Source organism: Pezoporus occidentalis, unplaced genomic scaffold (assembly GCF_034315485.1).
Source record: "Pezoporus occidentalis ecotype Australia unplaced genomic scaffold, CSIRO_AGI_Poc_V1 ctg45, whole genome shotgun sequence".
Lineage (NCBI taxonomy): Eukaryota > Metazoa > Chordata > Aves > Psittaciformes > Psittacidae > Pezoporus > Pezoporus occidentalis.
In genome coordinates, this window is record NW_026915780.1 from 5,111,086 (window position 1) to 5,132,794 (window position 21,709).

General features: G+C 42.2%; 2 protein-coding genes across 9 annotated transcripts in view; both read right to left on the reverse strand.

Annotated features, from left to right (window-relative positions):
- Positions 1-1,616: 1,616 nt before the first annotated feature.
- On the reverse strand, positions 1,617-5,348 carry LOC134172269 (urokinase plasminogen activator surface receptor-like). The gene is made up of 3 exons (XM_062635300.1): positions 4,814-5,348; positions 3,907-4,023; positions 1,617-3,208 (listed from the first exon to the last, which is right to left on the reverse strand). Exons 1-3 carry the CDS (start codon positions 4,866-4,868, stop codon positions 3,003-3,005), a joined length of 378 nt encoding a protein of 125 aa, XP_062491284.1. The 5' UTR covers positions 4,869-5,348; the 3' UTR covers positions 1,617-3,002.
- A 121-nt stretch (positions 5,349-5,469) lies between these two features.
- Positions 5,470-21,709, reverse strand: part of TACC2 (transforming acidic coiled-coil containing protein 2) — a 127,545-nt gene continuing 111,305 nt past the window's right edge. For all 8 annotated transcript variants that reach the window (XM_062635270.1, XM_062635274.1, XM_062635272.1 and 5 more), the window contains 7 exons: positions 20,339-20,482; positions 19,379-19,455; positions 15,412-15,455; positions 9,226-9,386; positions 8,246-8,352; positions 6,810-6,930; positions 5,470-6,031 (listed from right to left, as the gene is read on the reverse strand). In XM_062635270.1, the coding sequence (XP_062491254.1) occupies positions 5,966-6,031; positions 6,810-6,930; positions 8,246-8,352; positions 9,226-9,386; positions 15,412-15,455; positions 19,379-19,455; positions 20,339-20,482 (720 nt within the window). In that variant the 3' untranslated portion in view covers positions 5,470-5,965. The remainder of the gene's footprint in view (positions 6,032-6,809; positions 6,931-8,245; positions 8,353-9,225; positions 9,387-15,411; positions 15,456-19,378; positions 19,456-20,338; positions 20,483-21,709) is intronic.

The following is a 21,709-nucleotide window of genomic DNA, read 5'->3' on the forward strand; positions in this document are numbered from 1 at the left end:
ACTAACACATGAGGACACGAGGTACAAGGGTGTTCTTTGGTTTAATCCCTGCAGAACAGAGCCACACGACTATATCTTCACGTGAAAAGAAAGGTTAAAAAGAAACTGTGGTCTGTGAACCCAAAATATAACACTTCTTTCACTAAATAGCACAGCCAGCATTGAGGTAAATCTTCTCCGATGTAGATTTTAAAGCTCATAAGCTTCCAGAATTGCTTATTCCTTAACAAGAACAAGAAACAACTTGAAACTTTGCTCTCCCTGTGGGAAAGGCAGGCCTGGATGAATACTGACACAAATTACATGATACACTTGCGTGTATGCTCTTGGAGAAAGAGCAGGGGCGCTTTGTCAGATCTGCCCTCCTGGTAGGTCCCACAGGCTATTACTGTCTCTGAGAAGATTAGGAGAGTAAGGGAATGCTGTCTGCACTGCCAAAACCAAGAGGATATAATGAGAAACCATGGAAAATATGATTGGGGGCTGCCTGTAAGTCCTACGAGTTATAACAGGGATAAGGGGGAGCAGCTTTAAACTGAGAGGGGAGACTGAGATGGGCTCTTAGGCAGAAACTCTTCCCTGTGAGGGTGCTGAGGCGCTGGCACAGGGTGCCCAGAGAAGCTGTGGCTGCCCCATCCCTGGCAGTGTTCAAGGCCAGGTTGGACACAGGGGCTTGGAGCAAGCTGCTCTAGTGGAAGGTGTCCCTGCCCGTGGCAGGGGTTGGAGCTGGATGAGCTTTAAGGTCCTTTCCAACCCAAACCAGTCTGGGATTCTGTGATGATTCTATGATTTTCTTGCTTATAAATCAGAAATTACAAATCTCTTGCTTTGCAGATCCTTTCCCGAAGGCGACAGAGTAACGTTAAACTCAAACCCAGTACTTACCCAACCGATGCACTACAGTGATTCAACTCATGATAAAGAAGTCCTGTCATTTTCTGTTGCAGCAGAAGGCATTTCATTATCGGTTTCTGCTCCTTTTGTCCCAACTGTCTGTTTGTATTAAGGAAGACAGACTGTGCCACTGCTGCAGGAATAATTAGATTTCAGAACAATCAAACTAAATGCAATCACTTTCTACTTCACATATGACTGGGAGTCGCTCTGCACAGACATGGCAATGGAAACTTCATATTTATAGTAGAATTTAAAAAATATTCCTTCTTTTTTGTCCCATTTTCTTCTGAGCTTCTCTTCCTGTTACGTTTATGCCAAGAACCATTGTGGAAGCCCTCTGATATCATCCATCCATAAGTACCATTTATTATTTCTAGGTCTACACATGCACACGTCAAGTTCATCATTAGGCAGGAAGAATGTCAGCCCTGTGAAGGCAAACATTACATTAGGCTGGGTGGCAGAATCAACCCGAGGCAGTGGGAGGCTGAAGATCCGAGTCCTGGCTGCAGTCAGGAGCGACAGATGGTGTTTGTCAAGAGGATAGAGCCTCACCTTCGTGTTTCATCAGGGAAATATCACAGTAAGAAAACCATCAACCTTCACTAGTTTATCAAACAGATTTAAGAAATACATCCCACAGAAAAAGAAGCTGGAATTCCCGCTGGAAAATGGGATGCAGTGGGAAACCCCAAATAGAAGATGCAGTTTTGTCTATCAAGAGACATTGTCAGCCGTTGCATGTATTTTATTTTCTCCTTAAGGAAGGGCACTGAGCATATACAGGGATGACATTCAATATGGGTTTATCGTTACAGAGCAGTCAGAAAATAAAGACATAATCCTGCAGCAGAACAGATTGAAGGAACTGGTTCAAGCCGAGATGAAACGAAATGAAAAACACTCAAATCAACTTAAGTGGGTTTTATGCAGATACTTAAGCCTAAATTAACATTCTGAGCCAAGATCTGCTGCATTATTGCAATTTTTGTATTCAACAGATTTATCAGACTTGTGCCTAAGTACTACAGAGAGACCAGAACTGCCTCGTCTGAGAGCCCACCAAACAAACCCCAGAATAACAGTCCCAGTCTGAAGCCACGATCTACGTGGGATGTTGGAAGGTTCCCCGAAGAGGAACAAGTACAGTGAAGCAAGGACAGTTTGGTCCAGGTGACAGGCAACAGCTAAGGCAGGCTGGAGTTACGCTCTACAAGGAGGTTTCACCGATTTCACCTGAAGAAGTTCTCTAGAGTTTGCAGCCTTCATAACACCTCTGTGAACGCGCAGGATTCTATGACACACTGAATTTTCAAAGAATTGTACCCCCCAAAAAGTCACAACACAAAAACTAGGAAAAAAACCTACTTAGCCACGGATTTTGGGAGTTCCTTAAACTTGACAACTAAATATTTCCCCAAATGGACACCTAAAACTAGAACTCGAAAGACCACCTCTACTTCAATTACACCGGCTGGACGTTAGCCAGTCCTATGCATGTTTGGTGTCAGAGGTAAGACCAGATCATTACTTTTTGACATTAAAAACTACAAATTTCATTCATCTGCTTGTCTGTCTCCCTGAGTTTTGAATGAAAGGAGGTACCACTCTGCCCTCCAGCATCACAGAGCCAAGCCCCTGCTAAGTGCTATCACATTGTGTGGCATGTCACTTCTAGTTTTGCCTTTTCAACATTACTTCAGAGGACCACCTGCCTACTAGCTAGTGATGCACTTTGTGCTGGAAGATTTTAGCTTGTTTTGAATGTCTGCCAACAGTAAACAGCATTTGGGAGATTTTTGCCCTACTACAAGGCTACTTGTAGCTAAGATTTCTCCTTCCCTAAAGAGTAGGAAAATGTGAGATATTCACAGAATCAACCCCTTACTTTCAACAAGAAGAGGGCAGTGTTTCTTACATATAGAAGACATTTAGCAGATGGAGCAACTTTTATCTGGACATCTGTCAGGTCTGCCTACTGCTTTTTGCCTACTGAGAAACGGACATGGAGTAACATGGAATACATGGAGTAAGCAATTCGGAAATATAATCATTCCTTTCTAAGAAGGCAGACTTGTTGCTTCAGGATACTCTTTCCCCCCACCTCATGTCAGCTTCAACAATGGGTGCCACAGCAATGTGAAGATGAGGAGAGGGAAGTAGCCCATGGAGGTGGTGACCCTTGAAGCCAGGCTCCTTGCATTACAGTTGTTCGAGTAGCAGCACTGAACGCTCACTCCAGGTGCTTTGGATCCATCCCTCTTTGCCCGTTCGCAGAAGGATCTGAACGAACAGGACTTCATAATGCCACCTAGAACAGAGACACAGTGAACCAAAAGGACCTTCATGGTCATGGTCACCCACTCTCTGCACCCCCTCAGCAGGGACCTGATCATCCAACACCGAGCAACAATATTAGGTTTGGCCATTCCTTAGAAGTAAATTAATACCGTTGCATCAGTTTACAGCACACTAACAGCTCTCACTTAAGTTAAATAACTGTAAGTTATCTTAGATGCAACTGCTGCAGCTTAAATATACTTGAATGTGCTCAAGTGCAGTGCCTCATTAGTTTCTTTTCCTTCCTGATTTCCAGGCAAGTCCTTTAACTTATAAAGTCCTTATAAACAACAGATTTAAGTAAGAAGTGAGTAATACTTAAACTGCTTTTTTACAGCTTTCACGTAGTGTGGCTACAGCTCATCGTGGCACATCATACTCAGTGGGATTTTGCATCAGATTTCTGCTAAACCAATAAAATTATGGATTCAGATTTATTAATAGGGTTTCATAGAAGCCTAGAATGGTTTGAGTTGGAAGGGACCTTAAAGCTCATCCAGTTCCAATTCCCTGATACCGGCAGGGACACATTCCACTAGAGCAGGTTGTTTAGTTAAGAGAAACATTTCTCTGTGTTTTTTCTCCTTAGATCACTATAAACTCTTCCCTTTCCAACACTTGATTGCTTATTTCTACTATGAAATATGTAATGAGTCTGAACCGACTTACTTGCTTGTCCTCTAATGACCGCGCACGCATCTGAATGCCCTGGACATTGCTGAGTTCCTTGTCTGTTACACTCTTCATCACTAGAACCTACACAGGTGTAACACTGCAGTGCTTCACCTGGCATTAAGGAGAAAAAGACCACTTTTAACAGTAGGGTTTACAGTTTGCAGAATGTATTTTAAATTATAAGCTATACAGTCTTCCTATTTTGTATGAATAATATGGAAAAAGTTGCAAAAAGGTTTAAAAAATATAAAGAATTGCAAATTCTATTAATATTTCTTTTTGATAAGTGGTCTAGATACTGATTTTAAATATTAAAATAAAATTAACCATATATTACTTAGTTGTTACAATTCAAATAACCATCCACACCTTCTTGTAACATCTTTAGAGCAGAGGCCACTGTAACAAGTTGGAGCATCATGTTTTTCCTCCCTCCTTCATGATCTTTGGTCCACAGTACCATAAAATAGGACATTTTAAACACAAAAAATATAACTATGATCCAGATTTGATTTCCTCCTAAAGTATGAGTTCAGCTGGAAGGCACACTGCACTTTTAAGTTTTGCTTTTGCTTAAACATTACAACCATAACACAAACCTCTTTCTTTCCTTGGTTCCAACTACACGGTTGTTTCAAAGACAAGCATGAACTTGAAATCCCTTTCAAATACCATACTTGCAACTTGCAGAGCAGAAGGCACACTTGCTATTGTTGACATAGATACTGATGTTTGTAATTCACAGCAGAGGTGATATTCTGAGCTGCTAACCACATCCACAAACTAATCTCAAACCAAACAAAGCCAGGAGAGAAAGCCCAGAACAGCAAAGAGGCTCAGCCATGCCTGAAGTAGGAAATGAAAAAGAACTAAGGAAGGAAAGAAAAGGGAGTTGACTTACTTTTGAGTACAAAAAGGGAGATGACAAGACCCAGGCTGAAGACTGTCCACATCATGGAAATGCAAGAGATGCACCATTAAGCAAAGAAAGCAGTTTGTTTGCTATTAAAGCCTTAATGCTTCTCTTACATACCTAATCCTCTGCAGAGGATAACTTACAGGATAAAGAGGTGCCCAAGAATGCTACTTATCGAGCTTATTCTGGTTGTACTGCTAAGCACACGTACTTCATCTCCACAAACCCGGCAGGCAAGTGCTTCCAGGGGCAGGAAGAAGAAAATGCATCCACCTTTCAGTGACTGATGTGCTTAAAAACCACTGTTCCACCACCACGCGTCACTGCCTTTGACTTGTGCAAAGAGCCTCGTCACATCTCCCTATGGGATTTGTTGGATCAAGGTCAGAGCATTAAACATTTTGGAGGATTAAGCCTGTGCTTGAGACCTGAGTGGTCCAAATCTAGTGCATACATATATATATTTATAGAGCCAGCAAGATATAGGCACAGATATGTGCACATAAGTGGCATATCCTCATGCCCCACGGAGTGCTCCAAGTAGCGAGAGACCCCCAAGGTGCTTTCTGCAAAGGAATTCATTAGTAAGAGCTGCACAAGAAGTAACCGATTGAAGTCCATAAACCAGAACCATTCTCATCTTCAACTTTCAACGAAAAAATTTATTTACAATAGAGAATTTCATTTCAGTGACATGCATTTCCTTTTTTTTTCTTCCATTTTTCATTTTATTTTACAAATCAGCAAATGCAGATAAAGTTTATGCTCCTTAAGGCAAGAGTCCCCATGCAAGTAATACATGTTTATATTAAATCCAAAAGACATCCAACATGGGAACTCATGTACAAAGGGAAGGCTAGGATCAGCAATTTGTAATTAGAGAACTTGACAATCTCCCTGATACAGGAACTTTGAGATCAACTTGCTATGAATTATACTATGAAAATGCAAACAATAGCAAGAAATTCTGATAGTCATCTGAGTACTGCATACAATTAAATCAACTTTATTTAGAAAGAAAATACAGTAGTGCATACGAAAAAGTGAAAATATAACCTGTCCACATAAACGTATGGACATCAGTGTGCCAATGGTCATATTGCACTCAATATTGAAGTCCAGAAATTTGGTTAGAAGTTAGCTTTTCCCCATTTTGGCAATCAGTTCATCACAAATCTTTGTTAATTCTTCTATCTCTTTATTCTGGAAAACAAAAGGCATTAGTAAGTGTTATGAAAAATATCGTTGCATTAAGATTAGGTTTTGTTTTAATTATCCAAACTTTGGGAAAAGTTGGGACAATGAAGTTTTCTCCAGTACTGAATATCTCTACATATGTGTGTGTATACACATGCACATATAAACACATTATGTGTGCATATATATATATATATATATGCTTCCCTACATGTATAGATATTCTGTATTGATTATCTTATAGATATTCAGTACAGAATATCTATGCATATAAGCATACGTATGTATAGATCTATACATATAGAGAGATATATATGCATATGTAGTACAGATGCCTATACTTCATTTAAATACTGTTATCACCTTATTTCCACATACAGCTCCTCTGACTTCAATAACAACATAGCTCTAGAGCAGACAGCTTTATAGAAGTCACTCCTAGCTCATGATAATAATACATAGTGTAAATGTGTCTCTAGGTTGCACTTCTACAGCATTACTTTCACCCTGTTTTCCAAGGGCTCTAAGCTAGTACAAGCTGTACTGTACTGAAAGCAAGCTCCTTTGCTGTGCCAGAGAACAGGAGATATAAACAGGGATTTCCTATACCCTTTTTTGCCTTAGGCTGTACAGATCTATGTATCTGACCATTTTGTCTGTGTTAACAGTGGAGGCACATAAGTCAGCACTGAAATTACAGTGTTTACTTAATCACAAAATTAAGTGAATTACACTTAATTACATCCCATTGACTTCCATATTAAAGAGCTGAATGGCTGCTTACCTTTTGTTCCAGTGTTCTTTCCAATGCGTCCACTTTGAGCTGCTCTTTACGAAGGCTGGCCTGGTACGCTGCCTGCTCTTGCTGAGCCTTGCCTCTCACTTGTGCAATTTCAGCATTGGCTCTAGAAAAAACAGAGGTTTGTGTCATGTCAGGTTCTCTACAAGGAAGGACAGGGGGTACCAAAGGATGGACCACGTCTTAACAGATGCATGTCTTTGAAAGTATTGAGAGACTTGTCCCTAGAGGCTTTTCATGGCTTTTCTTAATGTGTGTGTCATTCCCTTCAGCCTTATTTCAGATGTCTGTGTTCAGGTGACAAATATCACTTAAGTAGAAGTATTTTATGCACCTTCTAAACATGATCTTTAGTTCTTACTAGAGCTAGACTCGCTAGTCTAATTCTAGAATAGTCTAGACTGGACTAGACCTGCTAGACTAGACTGGGACAACAGCTGGAAAGCAAAACCAAGTTTTACTTTGTTTTAGGCACTGATCGATCCTAGTGACATTTTGGAAGCATCTTTTGGGTCTAGGGGACTGTATGGAATTCCTATAAATGCTTAACTGGCCATTACATGGAAGCCTATAGATATAGATCAACCAGAGCTGCCTCTTTCTGGCACTATTCTCTCTCTCTGCGTGATTATTCCTCATCACCCTCTGCCCAAGTCAGGCTGATCCAGCTCAGATAACTGATGTTACTGGGTAGAGACTAATTCTGCACTGAAAGGGCTGAGGTGCACTTACATGTTCTGTTCTGCTGATTGATGCAGGGGCACTAATACAGCACAGGGGCAATAGCAAATCTCTGGGGGCAGGAATACGGGCTGCAGGTGCGAGCATCTGAGCACAGCCCTCCACAGCTGCACAAACCTAGCTAATGGGTTCCTTCTCCATCATCCCTGGAAAATGGAATCACAGAATAGTTAGGGTTGGAAAGAACCTTAAGATCATCCAGTTCCAACCCCCCTGCCATGGGCAGGCACACCTCACACTAAACCATGGCACCCAAGGCTCTGTCCAACCTGGCCTTGAACACTGCCAGAGATGGAGCATTCACAACTTCCCTGGGCAACCCATTCCAGTGCCTCACCACCCTAACAGTAAAGAACTTCTTCCTTATATCCAATCTAAACTTCCCCTGTTTAAGTTTGAACCTATTACCCCTGTCCTATCACTACAGTCCCTATATAAATAAGTTAAAGAAACATGAAGACATTTGATAAAGATAGAAATTTAAGGTGCTCTGTATGATGAGGAGCTTCTAGAAACACCAGCACATGACAGGAATCCTCATTATGGCGTTTCATTCCACCCTTCATCCCATAGCAGCCTATGCTCTGTGTACTGAAGGAGCAGGTTTGGGATGCAAGGTCTAGCCGCAAGAATACTCCTGCAGCATGAACTCCAGAAGAGAGATGTGTACAGTTCCTTACCTGTCCAGTTTTTCCTCTGCGTGAATTTTGAGTGCTTGATACCTCTGCTCTTCCTTCTTTACTCGTGACAAATACTCCTGCGCACATTTCTTTAACACTTCTTCATTCTAAAATGAGAAGATTACATTCAATGTAACGTAAGACAAGAGGCTGAAGTGGAGTGCAGGCACCTACCTGCGGGAGTTACGCTCAGATATTTTAAGGGCTGCAGTCTAACACTGACACCCCCCACGGAACATCTCTCTGATGCACTATTACACAGCCAAAAAGCTTTACAACTCTGCATTGATACATGGCTGCAATCCTTCATCGGAGGATAATGTTATATCACACACTTTAGACATAACCTCTGCCTGAGGAATTCACATCTGAGGTTTGAACAGAATGCTCAGACCAGAAGCCAGCCCTGACATGGGCTCGAGTCATAGAATCCCAGCCTGGTTTGGGTTGGAAAGGACCTTAAAGCTCATCCAGCTCCAACCCCTGCCACGGGCAGGGACACCTTCCACTAGAGCAGCTTGCTCCAAGCCCCTGTGTCCAACCTGCCCTTGAACACTGCCAGGGATGGGGCAGCCACAGCTTCTCTGGGCACCCTGTGCCAGTGCCTCAGCAACCTCCCAGGGAAGAGCTTCTGCCTAAGAGCTCATCTCAGTCTCCCCTCTGGCAGGTTAAAGCCATTCCCCTTGGCCTGTCCCTATGTACCCTTGTCAAAAGCCCCTCTCCAGATTATGCATCACCTACTGCAATCACAATGTCACAGATGGAAGCAAGTTGCTCCTGTGGAAAATCTCTATTTTTAAAGCTGATCCAAAGGGAAAACACAAATGAGCAGTCACGTTCTCCCTTCCGCAGCACAATGCCTTCTAACGTGCATCAGATTCAACCGGAAACAAAGCCCTGCCTTCTGTTAAGCAGAACTGGTACACGCAGGACCCTGCTCCATGTTGCTCATTGAAGGAGGGGACTTTAACAGGACTCACCTTCCGAAACCCCTCCAATACTTCTTTCATTTTCTCGTATCTCCTGAAAAGATCTGCCAGTGATTTCTCCACTGAGTTCAGATCTGCCAACGCTTGTTCCTTCTCCACTATCAGCTGCTGGACGGTGTGATGGGAGACAGATTTCTCTCTCTGTTCATCCTCTGTTAGAAAGAAGAGAGGGGGAGAGAAAACAGTCATCTTCAGAAGGGTAATAGTAGTAAAAGAACACTGATTTCACTATCATCTATAGTTTCAACTCTACCGTGCTCTATGTTGTGGATTAGTAAGTTTGGAGGATTCAAATAAAAGTCACTTTTATAAAAACCACACGATCCCGTTTTGGAAAAAGGCTGCTAAATACATTATAGCTAAATATTTTGATGGTGGGGAAAAATGTGACTGTAAGTCTGTACTGTTGATTTACTGCACTCTGAACTCTGCTGCTCCCATGAAAAAGGCTGATGCTGGATTTCCCTCACTGGCCTGAAGATGCACTAGCTGAAGGAAGAGACATTTATGCATATTACTAGCACTGGTAATAAATTATGGGCCGTTGCTGATAGGTGCTTGTCATCTCCTGGCATCTCTCCTAATCTTCACAAACAAGGCACTTTGTTTAATGGAATTCAACTCCAATTCTTCCCTTGGAAAAACAGTGTTTTGCAAACTCTCATTCTGTAATGAGAGCAAGTGGCAGGAAGGAAATCTAACACTAGACAGAATTCCCAAGTTCTGGTCTGCAGAAAGCATCTTCCAAGCCTCTCCTGTGTATGGTTAAATTTGAGGCAGGGACAGTATATTACCATTTTCCTTTGTGATGGAAACTAAAATAAGTTCTCCCATGTAAAAATCACAGGGCATTTCAGAGGCTACAACTGTTCATTCAGGCCTTTACAGGTTGGAATATAAAGAACTAAACAAGAGTTTATGTTCTTATTTGAATAGAAATCTTAATCTGAGTTAAGTATTTCACAGTGCTGCTCAGCTCTGAAATCTCAGAGTTGATAATGTCAATTCCCAAACTGAGATTAATCTCTTCCTTTTGCATATTTACCCCTTTTCTACACCTTTTTCCTAGCCTAACCGATCCCAGAGCAGTGGCAATGCTCATGTTGGCCATGTTCTGTGCTCCTCTGCACACTCTCCACAGCATCTTGCTTGGCTAGAGCCTGACCTGAGGTTATTTTGCTCTCTGTGGCATAGGAGACCAAAAGGACTATAGGAGCTCTCAGGGTGCGCTGAGTCTGCAGCACTGGAAATCACCTTTATTTTACTGGTGAACAAACACCTTGAACAGACAAACCCAGAGCCCTCTAATACTGCATCACTTGGATAACATTCAACATTTCATAGTAAATTAACATTCTTTTCCATGTTGCTTTCTTCAAGGCACCCTGTGAGCAACTGTAATGTCAAAATTAAAGTATTCTCAAGGAAAAATGAGAAAACCATTTGTCATCCTTTCATTCTAAACCTGAGAAGTCGTCCCCTTGTGTGCTCCAGCACACGATGTGGTTAATCACACACTCTAGCTCAATTCCCAAACACTTCCCGGCAGGATCCTGCCCTCTGGCAAAACCTCTGCTGTCACAGCTCCGTGCAGGAGGGATCCGTTTGCATGATCACGTAATGTACTTAAACGCTTTTAACGTCACAGCTTCCCTTTTTCTGCTGTCTGTGGTATTTTAGCAGCTTCCGTCTTTTTTGTTTCCACACGTCCATGACTCCCTCAGAACTACCAAGCTCTTCCTGTCCCTCCCAGTACATCCTTCTCACTCCTCAAATACTCATCCCAGCCCCACTTCCACATGGGAATTAGGGGTGGGTAGCATCCAACGCTCCCTTTCTCCTCTCCCTTTCACTACATCCTAAAGGTGTCCATGGAGAGAGCTGAGGCCCTTATTAAACCTTAAGGAGAAAACTGGAATTTATACTGGGGACATATAAATTGAAAAGAAGGAAACTTTCATATAAATTGGAAGTTTCCAGTGAGCCTCAGGGAAGGGGCATCTGATAATCGCAGTTAAGAAACATTTAAACCCAAAGTGGTTAAATACTACAGAAAACATCTGGCTGGATGGGGACAGGAAAATCTATGTGATATTTTCTAAGCTATAGTTTAGCTTTAATGAGAACACTGCTTAGTGGAGCGGCGCAGATTAGATTCTGCCAGTCAAATCTTGGTTAAGCAGTTACAGATACTTCTTTATAAAGATATTCATGAGGTTATGCGATTAAAATAGTTCAATTCAGTAGCTTCGACATCTGCAACACACACTGTCCACGGCTCACCAGCAATAACAACAGGATGCTCAGGACTAACACTATCCAAACTGACAGAATCAGAGCACCGCCGCAGCAGATCCGCTTTCAGGCTCAGCTCAGAATTACTTACATTACTTAATGGGAATGAAGCAAACAGAGAACAAAAGCAAAAGAAATGAAAAATGCCAAATGCAGGTGTGAAAGTTGGTGAAAAGCTTTACTTACCAGGCTTGCCTGTTTTGTTTTTTTGCAAGCAAATAGCAAGAAGCAACAAAAACGGAAGCAAAACAGAAAATCAGGAATTGTTAGGAAAGCAGAAGGTAATGCAACAATTTGTAATGCACAAAGCATAACATCCGTTTGGTTTTCATAATGACAATTTAATTATATATTTCAATGTACAAGGAGAAGGACACATTTTTAACAGGAAAAAAAAAACACCCCAACATTACAAATCCATCAAGGAAAGGGATTTTGGAAGAGAACTGTGACTGGTGTGTGTAGTAGCATGGGGTGCAGTGAACATTGGGGTTCCACAGGCTCTGCTCCATGGGGCTGTGAGTGCCACGCAGCAGTGAGGGCAAAACTTGGGCAACAGTCAGCAAAGCAGTAGCACAAGCAGCAGCAGCCTGGAAAGCCTGGTCTTTTTAATCCCCAATCATGAGTAGACACAAGAACATGTTGGGGGTTGAGGCAGTGTAAGAAAAAAAGGAAAAACAGTGAAAACACCAGTACAAAACTCTGCAAAGAGCCACTAACAGGGGTGTATACACCGACAGCTTGCAAGTGCTGGCTGTAGAGAGAGTGGCACCAAACTAATTGCATAGGCTAAATCGGGTAATACGAGGTTCTATAGGTATATGACAGCAAATACTAGAACTTCCACGGCCCTTGAAATCAAAGGGAAATGGTTTGCAATGCATACTTTCAGTGCCTTTTTAGGCAAACATACACAATGGTATCACAATAATTACCTTTTAGCAGGCTTCTAATACCTAAAGGGGCTGCAGGAAACCTGGAGAGGGGCTTTGGACAAGGGCCTGTAGGGACAGGCCAAGGGGAATGGCTTTAACCTGCCAGAGGGGAGACTGAGATGAGCTCTTAGGCAGAAGCTCTTCCCTGGGAGGGTGCTGAGGCGCTGGCACAGGGTGCCCAGAGAAGCTGTGGCTGCCCCATCCCTGGCAGTGTTCAAGGCCAGGTTGGACACAGGGGCTTGGAGCAAGCTGCTCCAGTGGAAGGTGTCCCTGCCCGTGGCAGGGGTTGGAGCTGGATGAGCTTTAAGGTCCCTTCCAACACAAACCAGTCTGGGATTCTATATATTGTTAATATGGAATATTTTTAATAGCCATTACATATACCCATGGCAACGTATCAACCACCCTGAATATTCATTAAAGGGCTCTGTGAAATGGGTTCACTCTGTAATGCCCTCCTAACAGGGCTGTAGAAACAGCTCAGGAAGGTTAAACAAACATATAAATAAACAGCACAAGCATTTCTTTTGTTAAAATGCATATTTGCTTTAGCAGGAAGGCATTATTGTGATAATAGTTCAGTGAATAATATATGCAAATAGCACACAGACAATCACTGTCCTCTGCAACTGGCATTTGGATGAACAAATCCCTTTAGCAGAAGGGACAGTAATTTACAACAAATGAGAGGAGAAAGTGGGACAACTGGATCAAAAGTTTACATTAAATGCAGGGAGAAGAGGCCTCACATTTAATGTAGAATTTGCATATGGCTCTAATTAACACATGCTTTCTGTGTCACCGGTGTTGCTTCAGTTCCTTTGCAAATGGGCAGCAAATCACATTATTTATAGCCATAGCTCCTAAAACCTTGCCCTAGCTCATTTGAAAGGCTCTGACTGATAGTCTGAATTTGAAGTTTAAAGATTTTTCTATTGCCTTATTGATCAATGCCCTAATGTTTTAATTATCTTTGATTTCTTTGCACCAAGAGGAAACGGTAACGGTCGAATTTACTATGTATGCCTTGGCCTTAGGACCCCTAATCTACACCTTCTTGTGACACTGCGTCCTTACAACCTGATTATTTTCTTTTTAATCTGTTTCTCAAACCCAGATTTCGAATTATTATCAGAACCCCTTCTGCTGCTATATGCATATGCTTGGGAAAAAAGGACAGCTCCTATGTTTGCCCATATGAATGGCCAGCCTCAGGGATGAAGCCATAGCAGCACACATTGAGTGTAAACCAAAACGAGTTAAGTTCTTTGCATACTCTGGACACTCCTACTTTAACACTTGCATGATGAGAACGACAGACACTACGTCAGAAGGCAGGCAAGTTGGCTCAGTTGTACATACAGAAAGCAGCAGAGGCATAACACCATAAAGAATGAAGCCAGGCATGTTATCATTATACACCATACATTACTATGATTATTGGTATTGCTGCTATTATCATTATTAAATTGTTTTATTCATTTATTTATAGACCCATTTTCCCCTTCACTTAAAAGGAGACTGGGATGTCTACCATCATCCGAGAGATGCAGGAAGGCAACAAAAGCACCAGATATTAAACTACTTTCCCCCCTTTCTTTATATAAATATAAGCAAATGTGCTACAAACATAAATACAACTCAAGTATTAGCTAAAGAAAAAAAAAACAATTTAAAAGAAACAAGAAATTTGGGGGTCACATTGTACTGACTGCAGATGAGGGGCCCGCCAAATCTAAAAGGGGCAAACCAATAGGATACACTGACAGCTGTAATAAAGATCCTTCCTGTTCAAAAGCTTTCAGCAGATGCAGGTATGCCCGTTGTGCTCCTGGCATATTGTACCCTCGGTGACAGCTCTCTCAGGGGGAATAGGAGGAATAATTTCCTTCTGTTTCCCAATAAACACAGTGCAAACAGGCTGCATTCCTCACGCTCCCTGCCCATGGATGTACTTCGCTTTTCTCCTGCATCTCACAGCTCAGGTTTAACTCCGAGGACCCTCCCAATGGCTTTTACTATTTCACAGCTCTTTGCTGCCTTACTCGAGCTTGCCCAGATGAGCTCAGTCCTGCTTTCTCCTCGGCCACTGCTTCTTTTCCTGCTTTCCCCATCAATTTTGGCCATAGAGAACCCATGACCCCACTCAGCTGGGAGACAGCTCAAGCTGAAGCAGCACAGGGCAGCACAAGCCACTGGTGCTTTCCATAGCCAGGCTAAGGAAAAGAGCTTTGGAAATCTTATGAGGCAGCTTTAAAATCACATCCCAGTGGCCAGACTTCCTGTGCCAAGGAAGCACGAGTCCTGCAACAGCTGATTTTGAAATGCTGCTTCATGTAGTGTTTTATTGGTGGGGTATGCTGTTAACAAAGGTGTTTTCTAATTATTGTGAGGCCAAATATGTCATAAAATAGACCTTAAAGGAGATCTCTACGTCAGTAAGTAAGTAAGGAGGTGGATTGGCCTTTCATAATCTCTCAACTGGGATTTGAGTTAATCTAGGTTTTGGTTTGACCAATGCACTTAGCACAGATAATCCTGGTTGTTGTAAAGAGCTAAGTTTGGTATCTCCCAAGATATCATCCAGCCAGGATGACTAAAGTGTTTTTAGGTCATTGACAGTCTCTCCCTGAGATACCCATGAATTCCGGGTAAAGCATTTGTAATGTTTCCTATGGGACTGTTTGCTTTGATGCAGAAGAGAAAGCCCTGACCTTTCTGTATTACCTGGACTGCCTCGGGGCCTACTTTCTGTAAAACAAAGCCCTGGCTTTCCATCACAGCCTGGCAGCACACACTGGTGTCCTCAGATGCATTCCCAAGTCCCAGCAGCATCGGCAGATGTAGCCAGCATCAGAATGAAGCCCACAGACTTGAACCACATCTCTAGGCTCTCTTCAGAAAATCAGAGTGGAGGACAGCAGAAAATCAGAGCAGAAACACCTACCTATCATCTGAGCAATCGTCTTCTCGTATTCTGAAACTATTTTCCTGTAAGAGGGAAAAAACCAAAAAGCTTTTGGCAAACATCACAGAATTCATAAACATCACAGAACACCATAATTGCTAATGTTTACTTAGAAAATAATGCTACTCAGGAACTGAACTACAGCATTTTAAGAGGAGCATATTAAAGTCCAACTTTTATACCTGAATAACAAATGAAACTGACAGTTCAAACATTGCACCTGATTTTTAATTCTCCATGTAAATCAATACAGCTCGGGGCAGAATAAGCGATTGCTTTGAAACAAACTGCGTTACTTGAAGCATGCCCGTTACCAATCATGGCTTTGATATAAACATAAGCACACTGGTCTAATCCAAGAGTTGCAGAGTCTGAGTTTTCCATCACTCTCTCCCCACTTCCCCATGCTTGTGTTTGCTTATTTCAGAAGTAAATGTTAACCAAAGTTATAATCTGTAGCAAGTAAACCCAACAGAAATATAACTGGACCTCATCCAAAATATATCTAATCTTCCACTCTCCAAAAGTAACTACACGATCCATTAGCACTTCAAAGAACAAGACCAAAATACCCAATTATGTAGCACAAAATCCATCGTGTCCTAGTTCCCAAATGTGTTTTTGAAACAGAAGTGGCAAAATGTAACTTTTAAGACTATTTTATTTCACTACTCACGGTAGGCTTTGAATTCCCTTCTTGAAAAGAGGTTAGCCAAACTAAGCAGATTAAATGTGATTTAGAAAGATGATCCATCCCTTCCCAGAGCCAAATAAAGCTAATGAAATGGGACTAGCTTGATCTGTGCTTTGATTCATGAGCCACACAGGACTGTCTATGAAAAACAAAATTACCCCACACTTCATCAGAAGTGGATATTCAAACTAGCTCACTGGTATTTGAATACGTCTCTTTTGAAGCCTAAGCTTGCTTTCACTTGCTCCATTTTAGAGAACTTGGTGAGGTTACAGAAAGGATGTGGGAAAATGCTGAGACAAAAGTCAGTAAGGAAAGGAGAAACCTGTGGAGCTCCAGGATAACTAAGGCAGTAACTCCAGCACTGCACGAATATGAACCACAATCAAGAGTCAAGAAACCCCCTGAGAAGGGCACTTGACCCAAAGGTCAGTAGGGTATTACTTGCCCTGCTTCTGTAGAACACTCAGCAGAGCAAGGGCTTTACACCTGCACATCCCCTGACCTTGCTCAGGCTTCAGGTAGAAACCATTTCTGGTCCTGGGGCAAGAACCCATCTCCGCACAGCTACAGCTATTGCCTCCACTGGGATCTGCTTGGATGCTCTTTTCCCTGCTGTTGGTCCTGTTGTTGTAACTTGCTTTTTTTTTTTTTTTTTATTTTTTACCATAAATGATACTTTTGAGAGCAAAGATAGCTGCAAGGGTCTTCCCCTAAAAGGTAGGGATTGGTTTCATGTCCAAAGAGGATTACCTTGAAAGCCTGCTGTAAGCAACAAGGTTTTTAAAGCCGTGTCATATCCTTGTAACACCAGACACTTTTAGGATGCTTTATCATCTTAGAAAATGAAGCCAAGGACTCAGGGCAATGAACATGACATTAAACACTTTCATGACTACAGCACTTCCCAGCCTAGACTGCACTATGGCAGTCAGCATCAAAGTGAAATAACATTATCTCTTTCTAGCTTCTCATAGCCCAAGTCCTTCTCCCCAGGACTGCTGCATCTAGTCTCCCTCAGCCTGTATTTGTGCTTGGAATTGCCCCAACTCAGGGCAGGATGTTGCACTTGGTCTTGTTGATCTTCATGACACCCACACAGGCCCACCCCTCCAGCCTGTCCGGGTCCCTCTGGATGGTATTGCTTCCCTCCTGCGTGTCGACAGCAACCACACAGCTTGGTGGTGTTGGCAAACTTGCTGAGTGTGCACTTAATTCAACACCAGCCCCTGAGGGACAGCACTCGTTACTGGTCTCCACTTGGACGGTGAGCCACTGACCACAACTCTTGGAGCACCACCATCCAGGCAATTCTTTATCCACCAGGTAGACCATCTATCAACTTCATATTTTCCAATTTAGAGACAAGGATGTCATGCAGGACAATGTTGAACGCTTTGCACAAGTCCAGATAAATCCCTTCACTCCTTGCTTATCATTCTGTGATACCTAATGGCTACATCTCTAATTGCCCACATGTGGACAGTTTCAACATTTAATCTTCCAAGAGAAATCTTTCTTTATGCACACATGCATATTTTAGCATTTTGCGACAATATTAGTCAGGGTTTTTTTCACCCATGTGTTCCAGGGATGCACCTGTGGGAAATTTGGCTTAGATAATCTGTTTTTTTTTTCCAAATCAAATGTTATGGATGGTGTAGACACGCAAGCAAATTGCTATGAGGAAGAGGAAGGTACACATCTACATTGTGCCAGCCACTCGTGTCAGCCCCTGCTCTCCTTTCGCTAAGGAATAAGCAACCTCTGTCAGTGCCCACTGACAGCCAGGAGACGCGTGCACCCAGAGAACAGACCAAATACTGCACTCGAGTGTGTAGTGAGCGCTGAGACATTTCTTACACAGCTCCTAATGTTGTTCATTCCTTGTTTTGCTTCCTTGGTTTGAGTGCTTGCAGCAGCTCCTTTCCGCTTTGCCTCATTATGCATTTGAGGGCAATGCCAGGGTTTTGTTTCCTTGCCCAAACCAGAGCACAAGACAGGAGAGAGCTCAGCAGGGTGCTGAGATGCTTTCTGAAAGAACTAAAGCCCTTGCCTTCTGCAGATGCTTCTCTTAAGTTCTGGCTCCAAGCCCTGTGCTGCACTATTCAAACCTGCCATGTGCCACTCTTGGCATCCATGCTGGCGTTCGCTGAGTTCTGCACCACAGCTCCCTTTTACCCTTACTCCCAGAGGGCAGTTTTCCTGGATATAAGCAGGAATTACATATGCAGGTCATCACTTGGCACGGCTCATTTGCTTTAGCTTTAAACCTCCAAGATATTAAATTTTAGGTGCTAGAAGTGATGTTGAAGAAAATTCTGTCTCGGAAGCAATTGCAGACATTATTACTGAAAAGAAGGATGCTAAAATACTGTGATAGTTTCCTTTTATTTATGAATTAAGGAGGGGATGGCTTTTCTGTTTGTCTAAAAGTAGGAAATAATAGGCTTTAAAGACCCCGTGAAATACCTTTATACATTCTCTTTTGCAAGTGATAATTTTCTCTGATTCCCATTGATGAGCAGGTCAAGCTCATTGGTAAAATGAGCAAAATCCAAGGTAACTATTGCTTAACTAAAATCAAGCTTTGTATGTGCAGGAACTGAAAAATGAACTCAGTTCAAAGAAAAGGGTGCAGAATCTCCTTGAAAGTCAAGACTCGGATGCCAGTGCGGTTCCTTTGCAAGAAATGGTTTTCTACAGGCAACTGGGTTCTTGTCTTTTACTGTTAAAGAAACTACTTCCAATAATATCCTGTACTACTCATACCTATCTGCAGACCTTCACAGTCTTTCTCTGTTGGCAAAACTATTTGTGGAGAGTGGATTTTAAATTAGCATGTTTAGAACTCTGCCAGTTCTGTAGGTGGATTCATCCACACAGGCAACAGAAACATCCCCATGCAATCCATGAGAGAATTCGCAGCACAAACTGGAGGCAATTCTTTGCTATCATTAGATTAAGACCTCTCCTATCTCAGTATTTTGATGATGCAAACGAGATTAGCAACACAGAAGTTTGCAATGACAACCCTAAACAATGGAGCCCACCATGCCACATAATGGGTGCCAACCATGCAGAGCAAAGATAAAGTATCAGTTTAGGATCATCCCAAAGCCTGCAGTTAAAAATAACTGAACAAATTCAGCTAACCCAAACAGTTGTATAATCATGGTACTTGGCGCGCTGTCCGCAGGCTGAAAGGAGACTCAGTGTCAGTGTGTGATCAGTGACAAGTTAATAACCCACCTCATTTCCATCACTTCCCTTCTGCTTTCTTCGTATTTCTCTTTCCACTCAGATACTTCCCTTTCCTTGGACACAATCTGAAACAAAGAAAGCAAAGGGGAAGAAAAACCCAGTAAAATCAAGTGATCCATTAAAGGGGAAATTAAATAGCTGTACAATACTCAATTCAGTATCAAATCCTCATTAACACGGGTACAGTTTCCAAGTTCAAATATAAGCATCCCAATGATTTTTTGCTCTTTTAGCGGTGCAATTAAAAAAGTTTGGATGTGAAATCACACTCAAGTTTTGAAAAGCTAACTCAGTGTTCTTGTTTCATATTTCATTCCTGATTATAACAAGGACACGTGTCAAGAAATACTATACCACACTACACTGTGTCTGACTTGACCTGGTGCTAAACCTTAACCATTTCTGTACAGGGGCTTGGAACATCTCCCCTGGTTTGTCCTCCAAGAGGGCTCTACTGCTTCTGTGTGTGCATTTAGGGCTGATAGCCCATGACATTTTACACCCAAAGGTCTGTGTTTCTTTATGCTCCTTTCACACTATCATAAAATTTGGAATACTCTAACATTAGACTGCACCCATTTTTAAACTGCTACTATTAGTCAGACTAATCTCATATGTAGCTTTGTAAAATATACTATCTTACACCTATTTCTAGCACCTGACTATTTTCATATACTTACACAGCAATGTCAAGATGCGCAGAGTACACTTGAGGTTAAGCCCAATACAGATTTATGTTCATATAATGTCTGCTTTCCACTAACGTCCCATAAAGTAAAACTTACAGCACAGTGCCTTTTGCCTCTAGCGTGGCTTTAGCACTGTGGAGAATGGCTTCAAGAATAGAACAAGTGTCCATAATACGAACAGACTGGGAGAACACAGGAAAGAAGAAAACCACAAGGGGCACATATTTCCTTTCTCTTTCCAAATTGGGAAGAAAATTACCTCTGCTCTGGCGAGTCGTAGTGCAGAGTCTAAGTCTTGCTGGGGGTAGAGGAGACCCGTGGTGCTTTCTGCATCCGCGGCGCCGATCCGGGAGTACAGAGCGCTCTTAGAGATGGAAACATCTGCTGGGATAGCAGGTTCTCTCTGTGTGTTTGGTTTTTTTAAATACAAAGAAATGAACCATTAAATACGTGTTTAGCTCATATGTTCTCTGGCTGTTGTGCCAGGTAGCAGGGTCCTGGGCTTAGCACTAGAAACCTGCGCACTACTAAGTTTTATCAGCAACAAAACTGACAAGGAGCTTTGAATGTAGCAATCATAAAACACATTTAAGAGGCATGGTAAGCATCAAGAGAGCCATATTACCCTTATAGAGAGGAAATAAAGGCAGCACCTTGCCACCGATATTTTAAAGTCCTATATTAGAAAACTTACTACTTTCTGATGTGGAAATTTCATCGAAGCTTCCACAAGAAATGCATGACAGCAGAGGGAGTTAGAACTGGAGGCAGAGAGCTTGTTAAGAGGAATTCTGCATCCGTATAAGTAGAGTAAGAAACCAGAAGCAAGAGGAGAGCTCTCTTACGTCTGACCTGCCGATATACTGTATCTACCATAAACAGCATTACATTAAAAGTGTGAATATACAAGTGACATTGCTGCACCACCGGTATTTACCATGCGATTAGTAAGTTAAAGGAGGTTTTATTTGCAGCTGCTAATTTTGCTCATGTCCAGATTAATGCACTAAGAGAGCAGCATGTGAAAGGAAGAAGAGAGCAGAAAAGAGGTATGTGTCGCTGAGATGCAAGAGATGTCTTGCCAACAACTCTAGATACAACCAATCCGAGTTACAGCACATTCAATTCAAGGAGACTATAAAAGACACTTAGGAAGATACTAAACAATAAAATCACCACATTTTAGACACCATCCATAGCAAACCCCTCTGCAGCAAGTGCCCCACCACAGCTGTATGTCCCTGTCTCACCTGCCTATGCTTTGCATCTCACCATCAACCAGCTAACCCAGGTGCTTGGCTGCGTATTGCCACTGGAAGCTGTATTAAAAACTACATACAATGCTCACTTGAGATAAACATAGGAGTAGATGTTTCAGATACCACATCTGCGGACAACATGGAGAAACCACATGAGCAACATTAAAAGACTAGGCACGCAAAGTTAATGGGAGCAAGAATAAGCTAAACAGTACTTTAACCTCATCACGCTGTGTCTACATAAGAGGCTTTCACTAATTTGCTTTGTATTTTTTGTTCATTTTTAAACCTGGGAGGGAATTGACTATTACTTCTCCTCTTTATGGAGCAGGCCATCCCTTTTATTGCTACATTTAGCCATGAACACACAA

What these genes read in the sequence shown, in the direction of transcription:
- LOC134172269 (XM_062635300.1), bottom strand. Translation starts at nt 4,868, where the DNA reads ATGATGTGGACAGTCTTCAGCCTGGGTCTTGTCATCTCCCTTTTTGTA. An exon ending in CTCCCTTTTTGTACTCAAAA is followed by an intron (nt 4,024 to 4,813) that starts GTAAGTCAACTC and finishes CCTTAATGCCAG; the next exon opens with GTGAAGCACTGCAGTGTTAC. An exon ending in GGTCATTAGAGGACAAGCAA is followed by an intron (nt 3,209 to 3,906) that starts GTAAGTCGGTTC and finishes TCTCTGTTCTAG; the next exon opens with GTGGCATTATGAAGTCCTGT.